This window comes from Podarcis pityusensis (genome assembly GCF_964106645.2).
Source record: "Podarcis pityusensis genome assembly, chromosome: 2".
NCBI classification, from domain to species: domain Eukaryota; kingdom Metazoa; phylum Chordata; class Lepidosauria; order Squamata; family Lacertidae; genus Podarcis; species Podarcis pityusensis.
Genome location: NC_138029.1, coordinates 120,944,230 through 120,953,213, shown reverse-complemented (window position 1 = coordinate 120,953,213; position 8,984 = coordinate 120,944,230). Strand labels below are relative to the sequence as shown.

Here is an 8,984-nt window from a genome sequence, read left to right as displayed (position 1 = left end):
AGGCATTTTCCTCTGTGTGCAACTTAAATTTTACAACAGTGCCCATGGGGAACATGCAAGTAGGACCCGAGAAAAGTACCATTTTCTCCCCTCTTGCAGCTCCCAGAATTGAAAAGCATTACGGCCTCTTGACCATGGCTAGAAGCCATTGATAGCCTCAACCTCCAAGACCAATCTTTTAAAGCCATGTTTGGGAACTTGTCTCATGTAATTATTCACTGTGTGAAGAAGCATTTTCTTTCGCCTCCTGTGGCAGAGAGTTCCATAATCAGTTTTGCTCTGCTGTCCTGGAAAGAAGACTTCCTTTTGCCTGTCCCGAATCTTCCAGCGTTCAGTTTCCTTTGATGTCCACAGGTTCTCACGTTAAGGGGGGGGGGGGACCTTTCTCCATCCATCCGCTTTCTTCGATCAAGGGAGGATTTGTGGAATATGAAAACTTGCTCACTACTCAGAAAAAACCTTTTTATTGGTCCTAACAAAAAGTATCATTATCTTTTAAAATTGTTATTGTTACATTCTAACCCTTACCCGTGCTTCACCACAAAGGAAGGAAACAGAGCAATGCGAAAACACAATTATAAGTGAAAAAGGGTTTGCAATTAAAAGAAAAGGGTGGGTAAAATAAAATAAAATTAAAAAAATGAAATGAACACCCTTTTATCTCAGGTGCCAGAGTACAGGATAAAAAGATGCTTCTTCAGCCTATGATGAAAGCTATACTGTACAATTAAGGTGCTAGAGGAAACACTCTCCCTTTGTGTAAAAGGGGATTTTCCCACTGCCTATGGAGGAGTTAAAACGAGAGAGTTCCTTGGAGGACCCTCCAGCTTCCTAGAAAGGAGGAAACGGAAGTGGTGAAAACATAACCCAGGATGTAAACACTGGAAAGCCCCGTTTCCTGTTCCATCCTCTTTCCCCCTCCCCCCGGAAACCGATTCTCTTTTTTTGGTGTGGGGCTATGCCTTTAGGTGAGGTTATCATTACACAATCTCTTCGTTTTGTTGTTGGGGCTGGAGCTCCTGAAGGAGAAGCCCGATTCTGGGATGAGCAGGAGACCAGATCAAAGGGGGGTGGGGAGGGAGGAGGAATTGCACCTGCAAAGGGAGGTGTCGCAGGTGACAGGTGGGGAAGCCCAGGCAGGGCTGCGGCGTTCCTGAGACTCTCCTGCTGACTGACGTGGGTCTTGCACGATGGAATGCTTCCTAGTGGTCGACAATGCCTTGCACCTAGAAAGCTAGTAGCTCAGGGTTCTAGCCTCCACCTCCTCCCTCATCTATTATTTGCTTTGCATAAGACCCCGGGCTCATTCTCCATCCCGGTTGCCCACTGAAGGGTAAGATGTGAAGGGGATAAGCTCAGAGCGATTTGCAGCAAAAAGGGGCTTTGCATGCAAAAGTTCTTGGATTCAGTCTCCTGCTACGTTTGTAATCTTGCTGTACACAGCAGTGATTATTTTATGAGAGGGCAGTATATCAATGCAGATATCTATCTATCTGTCTATCTATCTATCTATTTATCTATCATCTATCATCTACCTACATACCTACCTGTGTCTGTCTGTCTGTCTGTCTGTCTGTCTGTCTATGTCTTTGGCACCCCCAGGTAGGGTTGGGAATGTCCCCTGCCTGAAATGACTTTGCCCATTATTGCACGCAGTACTTGGCTGGGCGGGTCTGACAGTAGGGAGCCGCTTCCGATATTCCTGCATGCATTGGACTGCCATATGTCTTGAATTTCCCGGACATAGCTGGTATTCTGCCCTCGTAAACAATGTCCGGGCGTAAAATCACTGAACTGTCCAGCAAAACGGAAAAAGCTCAACTTTTGTGTCCAGATTTTCACTTTTTGAAATACGGCAGTCATGCCAGCATGGTGTAGTGGTTAAGAGCGGTAGTCTCATAATCTGGGGAACCGGGTTCGCTTCCCCGCTACTCCACATACATCTGCTGGGTGACCATGGACTAGTCACACTTCTCTGAAGTCTCTCAGCCCCACTCACCTCACAGAGTGTTTGTTGTGGGGGAGGAAGGGAAAGGAGATTGTTCGCCACTTTGAGACTCCTTAAAGGGAGTGAAAGGCGGGATATCAAATCCAAACTCTTATGCGCATGCAGATATTCCCGTTGCCACCATATGGTGTTGGGGGCACGTTCAGTGACCCGAGTTTCCATCTTCAGGTTATAAACCAGAATAGCAGTAGCAATGGCATTCCTTCTTCTTTTTCTAAAGGTTGCAGACTTCAGGTGTGTGTTTGCTTTGTTTGTTATTGAGGTGTATGGATTTCTAAGCTATGAGCCTCTGTGTGTGATGCAGGGACTCCCCATCCTCTCATGGCGGATGGGCATTTGGTTATGTTACCCTCACCCTGCAGGTCTCATTCTCAATGAGAGGATAAATCCGTGGCCACAGTGTGGCGTTTGTGGTTAGAGTGCCAGGCCAGGAGTGGGGACATAGGTTCAAATCCCCGATCGGCCGTGAAGCTCACTATGTGACTTTGAGGGCCAGTCGCCTGCCTCTTGGCCTAACCAACCTTATATATAAAAGATAAAGGTAAAGGGACCCCTGACCGTTAGGTCCAGTCGCGGACGACTCTGGGGTTGCGGTGCTCATCTCGCTTTATTGGCTGAGGGAGCCGGTGTACAGTTTCCGGGTCATGTGGCCAGCATGACTAAGCTGCTTCTGGTGAACCAGAGCAGCGCACGGAAAGGCCGTTTACCTTCCCGCCTGAGCGGTACCTATTTATCTACTTGCACTTTGACGTGCTTTCGAACTGCTAGGTGGGCAGGAGCAGGGACCGAGCAACAGGAGCGCACCCCGTCACAGGGATTCGAACTGCCGACCTTCTGATCGGCAAGTCCTAGGCTCAGTGGTTTAACCCACAGTGCCACCTGCTTCCCTAACCTTATATGAGGAAGGAGAAAACATCTATGCCACCTTGATCTCTTTGGAGGAAAAAGATGGGCTATAAATGAAATAAATAAATAAAGAATAAAGAAAATAAGCTGGCATAAAATGTTTGATGATGATCTTGAAACAAATGTTTATTTGTGTTCCTTTCTTCCTCTCCCCCACCCTCTGAAGAAGAAATCCCCTTTCCTGGGCACTTGCGGAAATATTCAGAGACTGTCAGTGTCCTGTGGAGGTATTGCCACCAGCCTGCAGATGGAAGACCCACTAGGCCTCAGACTGGTGGAAGGGTCAGAGGGATCTGGGGAAAATGCTAATGTTACCCAGAAATACCCAAGAAGGATGCCACATTCGCAGCAAAAGGTGAAACAGGAGCCAAAGGAAGGGATCCTTCAGTGCTGGGAAGCCCAGTGGCAGCAGTTCCTGAAGGAAGTGGAGTCTCCTCACTCGGCGTGGGGGGTACCACAGTGGCCAGAGGAGCCCACCCCCTGGGATGACACCAAGGCCTTCTTTGCCTCCTTTGAGCAAGTGGCCAAAGCCTGCCAGTGGCCCAAAGAGGAGTGGGTTGCTCGACTCCTGCCGGCCCTCAGCGGACAGGCCAAATGGGCTTTTGGCAACTTGGAGGCCAGAGACAGAGAGGATTATGGGAAAGTGAAGGCGGCCATCTTGCGCGGGGATGCCATCAGCAGGGAGAAGCAGCGCCAGCACTTCCGGCGCTTCTGCTACCAGGAGGCTGATGGTCCGAGAGGGGCCTACAGCCATCTCCAGGAGCTCTGCCACCGCTGGCTGAAAGTGGAGAAGCACACCAAGGAGCAGATCCTGGAGCTGCTAATCCTGGAGCAGTTCCTGACCATCCTACCATCGGAGATCCAGAGCTGGGTCAGGGAATGCGGCCCGGGCAGCTGTTCCCAGGCGGTGGCCCTGGCCGAAGATTTTCTACAGAGGCAGAAGGAGACAGAGAGATGGGAACAGCAGAAGGTGAGGAGGTCTAATCTAGGTGGAGGAACCTCAGGCACGGTGGGCCAAATGCATCCCCCAGCTCCCCTCAGGACACTTCCCAGGCTACACCCCTAACCAGTTCTGCTTCAGACCCTTGTTGAGTGTTTATTGTCTGGCTGAGGTGACAATTAATAATAATATAATAATTTATTACTTATACCCCACCCATCTGGCCAGGTCTCCCCAGCCTCTCTGGGCGGCTCCCAACAGAATATTAAAAGCACAATAAAACGCTAAATATTAAAAAGTTCCCTAAACAGGGCTGCCTTCAGATGTCTTCTAAAAGTCAGGTAGTTTTTTATTTCCTTGATATCTGATGGGAGGGCGTTCCACAAGGCAGGTGCTACTACTGAGAAGGCCCTCTGTCTGGTTCCTTGTAACTTCACTTCTCGCAGAACCGCCAGAAGGCCCTCAGAGCTTGACCTCAGTGTCCAGGCTGAACGATGGGGGAGGAGATGCTCCTTCAGGTATAGTCATACCTTGGGTTGCGAACACTGCGTGTTGTGCATTTTCGGGTTACGGACCGTGCCGAACCTGGAACGGGTTACTTCCGGGTTTTGGCGCTCACGCATGCACAGAAGCGCTAAATCGCTAAATACTGGGCCTAGGCTGTTTAGTGCTTTAACGGTCAGCACCAACACTTTGGATTGTGCCCGGAAACGCACTGGGAACCAATGTAGGTCTTTCAGGACCGGTCTTATATGGTCCCGGCGGCTGCTCCCAGTCACCAGTCTTGCTGTCGCATTCTGGATTAGTTGTAGTTTCTGGGACCTTCAAAGGTAGCCCCATGTAGAGCGCATTGCAATAGTCCAAGCAGGAGATAAGCAGAACATGCACCACTCTGGCGAGACAGTCTGCGGGCAGGGAGGGTCTCAGCCTGCGTACCAGATAGAGCTGGTAGACAGCTGCCCTGGACACAGAATTGACCTGCGCCTCCATGGACAGCTGTGAGTCCAAAATGACTCCTAGGCTGTGCTCCTGGTCCTTCAGGGGTACAGTTACCCCATTCAGGTCCAGGGGGTCCTCCACACCTGCCTGGCCCCTGTCCTACCAAAACAGTACCCCTGTCTTGTCAGGATTCAACCTCAATCTGTTAGCCGCCGTCCATCCTCCAACCACCTCCAGACACTCACAGAGGACTTTCATCGCCTTCACTGGTTCTGATTTAAAGGAGAGGTAGAGCTGGCTATCATCTGCATACTGATGAACATCCAGCCCAAATAGGATGCTGGACTTGATGGGCATTGGCCTGATCCAGCGGGCTGTTCCTGTGTCCTTATTTTCACTAAAGCATTGCGAGTTAGGTCCAGCCAGGAATTTGCAGGCCTCGGCCCAGTGCTGAGGCCCTTCTGGTGGCTCCCTCACTGCAAGAAGTGAGGTTACAGGGAACCAGGCAGAGGGCCTTCTCAGTAGTGGCACCCGCCCTGTGGAACGCCCTCCCAAAAGATTTCAAGGAGATAAACAACTACCTGACATTTAGAAAACATCTGAAGGCAGCCCTGTTCAGGGAAGTTTTTAATGTGTGACATTTTGATGTATTTTTAATCTTTGTTGGAAGCCGCCCAGAGTGGCTGGGGGAAACCCAGCCAAATGGGTAGGGTACAAATAATAAATTATTATTATTATTATTATTATTATTATTATTATTATTAGGCTAAAATTGATTCATGTTTCTTGTTTCAGGAGCCTCTGCCAGGTGAGGAGGGTGCTGTTGGTTTCTTAGGAACAGAGCGAACCTCTGTGCTTCCAGCCCAGACACAGCCACGCAGAGAAGCAAAGGAGGAGAATGACTGTAGTGACAGCCTGCTGGGTAAGCACAAAATCACAGAATTGTAGCATCAGAAGGGATTTCAAGGGGTCATCTAGTCCAACCTGCTGCAGTACAGGAATCACATCTAAAGAACCTACCAGGGATGAGCTGTTGAGCTCATTAGACATGACACTAATAAAGTTAACAGAAATAATAGAGGTAACAGAAATCACTGGGTTAAAGCTGACCCAAAGTCCAGAGGTGGCATTATTATCAATTTACGAGGGGGTGGAAGGTTCGCAGGCCATGAAGGACTTGCTCACAATTTTTTTGACAGCTGCACGAATTATTGTAGCTAGGAAGTGGAAGGGGCAAGCAGAATACAAAATGGAAGAATGGTATAAAGAGGTGTGGGATATAGTTATTAACGATAAATTAACATGTGCCATTAAGGTAAGAAGGGGAATATGCAGGAGAAATGATTTCGAGGAGATACGGAAGGTGTTTGTAGAATTTGTACTGTTAAAACGGAAAGGGGTCAAACCTTGCAAGAGGAGTTGAAATTTTGGGAGGTTGGATAGTTACAGTGGAACGGTCTTGGGGTGGGGTGCACATTGTTATTCTTACATATTTATGATTATTACTTTGTCAAAAACCACAAACAAACAGTTAACTCCAACTTTGAGTGGTGTGATTTACTGCCGACTCACTCTTTGACAGGTTTGCTGGCTTGATCCCTCAGGCTAATCTTCTTTCTCTTGATTCCAACAGATTACAGGCAAACGAACGAGCACAACGATCTGCAGGCAAGGCCCAAGCCAGTGGAGTTGCATCAGGCACCCCAAAGGAGGTCCGTTGATTGCAGTCCCCGGGGTCCTGAGCAGGGGCAAACTTCCCCGAAGGAGCTCAGACCCAAAACCCCGCAGGGAAACCACGTCCGGAACAGATTGGTGGTGTCCGTTTCCCCTGCGGCAAATGGAAAAATCCTCGTCGAAGGCCCGCCGCCCCAGACGCAGAAGATGAGCGGGGAGGATTTTGGACAGGACTCGGGTGAAAACGCTCCGGAGAGGCCTTACCACAGGTGCTCCACCTGCGGGAAAACCTTTGGCCAGAGCTCGCACCTTCTCTTCCACCAGAGGACCCACGACGTGGAGAAGCCGTACAAGTGCACCCAGTGCGGGAGCAGTTTCCACTCGCGCCAGGGCCTCATCTACCACCAGCGGAGCCACGCGGGCGAGAAGCCCTACAAGTGCTCCTTTTGCGGGAAGACCTTCAGCCAGAGCTCCCACCTGCTGGTCCATTGCAGGAGCCACACGGGGGAGAAGCCCTTCAAGTGCCCCGCCTGCGGGAAGTGCTTCAGCCGGAACTCGCTGCTGACCGTCCACGAGAGGACCCACACGGGGGAGAAACCCTACAAGTGCTCGCAGTGCGGGAGCAGGTTCCACTCGGGATCGGGGCTCATCAACCACAAGAGGATCCACGCCGGCGTGAAGCCCTACAAGTGCGCCGAGTGCGGGAGGGACTTCATTCGCAAAGCGCACCTCGCCAGGCACCAGAGCGTACACGCTGAAGACAAGGCCAGCACCTGACCCTCCTGTCTTTCGCCACGGGACGGGTGGCAAGCCAGTGAGAGCCAGTGTGGTGTAGTGGTTAAGAGCGGTGGACTTGTAATCTGGTGAACCGGGTTCGCTTCCCCGCTCCTCCACATGCAGCTGCTGGGTGACCTTGGGCTAGTCACACTTCTCTCAGCCCCACTCACCTCACAGAGTGTTTGTTGTGGGGGAGGAAGGGAAAGGAGAATGTTAGCCGCTTTGAGAGCCTAGGACTTGCCGATCAGAAGGTCGGCGGTTCGAATCCCCGCGACGGGGTGAGCTCCCGTTGCTCACTCCCTGCTCCTGCCAACCTAGCAGTTCGAAAGCACGCTAAAGTGCAAGTAGATAAATAGGTACCGCTCTGGCGGGAAGGTAAACGGCGTTTCAATGCACTGCTCTGGTTCGCCAGAAGTGGCTTAGTCATGCTGGCCACATGACCCGGAAGCTGTACGCCGGCTCCCTCGGCCAATAAAGCGAGATAAGCGCCGCAACCCCAGAGTCGGCCATGACTGGACCTAATGGTCTTGCGTCCCTTTACCTTTACCTTTAGGGTAGTGATAAAGTGGGATATCAAATCCAAACTCTTCTTCTTCTTCTTCTTTTGGGGGCTTTCTGTTTGGAAGATGAGGAAACATGGCAGAGGGATGCTTTGCAGTTTTTGTCTTAGGAACAGGCATCCTTTAAATGGGTCTGGGGCCGAAAATAAACTCCCTTTTTTGAACCGCTCTGTAGTGGGTAAGGGGGCAGAATTTGTCGCCTCTTCTGGGAAGGAAAAAGCTTAAAACACGATACAGTGTTTCCAAAAAACAGACCAGAGGCAATTGTGCTTCATCCAGCAGAGCTTTACTTGCTGCTGAAGGCAAATGAGTATAATGGTCCCATTCAGGATTGGCACAGTCCATAGGAATCCAGTTGCAGCGCTTACAGTAAAACTTGCAAACTTATAATAAGACTAAACCTTAACACCAGAGCATACAGAAACACAACACTAGAACAGAGAGATAGAAGGTAAAACCCAGGATCCTTCTGGCCTGTATTTATAATCAGCATGACCTGAACAGAAAGAGTTAAGAGAACCAGTTTTCCAAAAATCCTTTGAAAACCGGGACACTTACTTCTGGGTTTCGATTGTTTCGGAGCTGATTTGTTCAGGAGCCAAGGCGTTTGAGATCCAAGGTATGACTGTATTCAGATTCAAAGCAGCTTACAGCTGTTTCTTGGTTCCCCTCCTATTCTCCTTGCTCTGAAGGGTGTCCCATTCCAAAAGCCAGAGGGAGAGGCCCAGCAATCAAGAGACGGGTCTGGAGCCTTTAAGCTTCCACTGAGGAAACCTAAACTCATTATCCTGGACTATTAGCTCGCATCAGCTTTACAAATAGGTGGTGTGTCCAGAGTCAAGAACACACCCACACCCACACCCACCATAGCTGTCAACTTTTCCCTTTTCTTGCGAGGAATCCTATTCGGAATAAGGGAATTTTCCTTAAAAAAAGGGAAACGTTGACAGCTATCTCTCTCTCCCCCCCCCCCTCTCTCTCTCTCACACACACACACACGAGAGATTTTCACATAAAAAGACTCAGGTGGATATTGGTTGTGGGACAGGGAGGAGGGAAAGGGAAAGAAAGGATAAAACAGCAGAGAATAACGTATATGGGTAGAGAACTAAGAATTACATAGTGAACTGCATGCATTTCCCCATAAACATTTCAATAAATACATTTCTTTTGCAAAAAA

At 49.7% G+C, this 8,984-nt stretch overlaps 1 protein-coding gene across 6 annotated transcripts; it reads left to right on the top strand.

Annotated features, from left to right (window-relative positions):
- The first annotated feature begins 664 nt into the window (after positions 1–664).
- On the top strand, positions 665–8,984 carry LOC308469564 (uncharacterized protein). Of its 6 annotated transcripts, none has more exons than XM_080992204.1 (4): positions 665–968; positions 3,084–3,884; positions 5,589–5,715; positions 6,427–8,984. In XM_080992204.1, the coding sequence occupies exons 2-4, from the start codon at positions 3,162–3,164 to the stop codon at positions 7,242–7,244; spliced, it is 1,668 nt and encodes a 555-aa protein (XP_080848330.1). In that variant the 5' UTR covers positions 665–968; positions 3,084–3,161; the 3' UTR covers positions 7,245–8,984. The 6 variants fall into 6 exon arrangements, with proteins under 6 accessions (XP_080848330.1, XP_080848328.1, XP_080848327.1 ...); XM_080992202.1 differs by having other exon boundaries at positions 3,081–3,884; XM_080992201.1 differs by lacking the exon at positions 665–968 and adding an exon at positions 1,010–1,115 and having other exon boundaries at positions 3,081–3,884.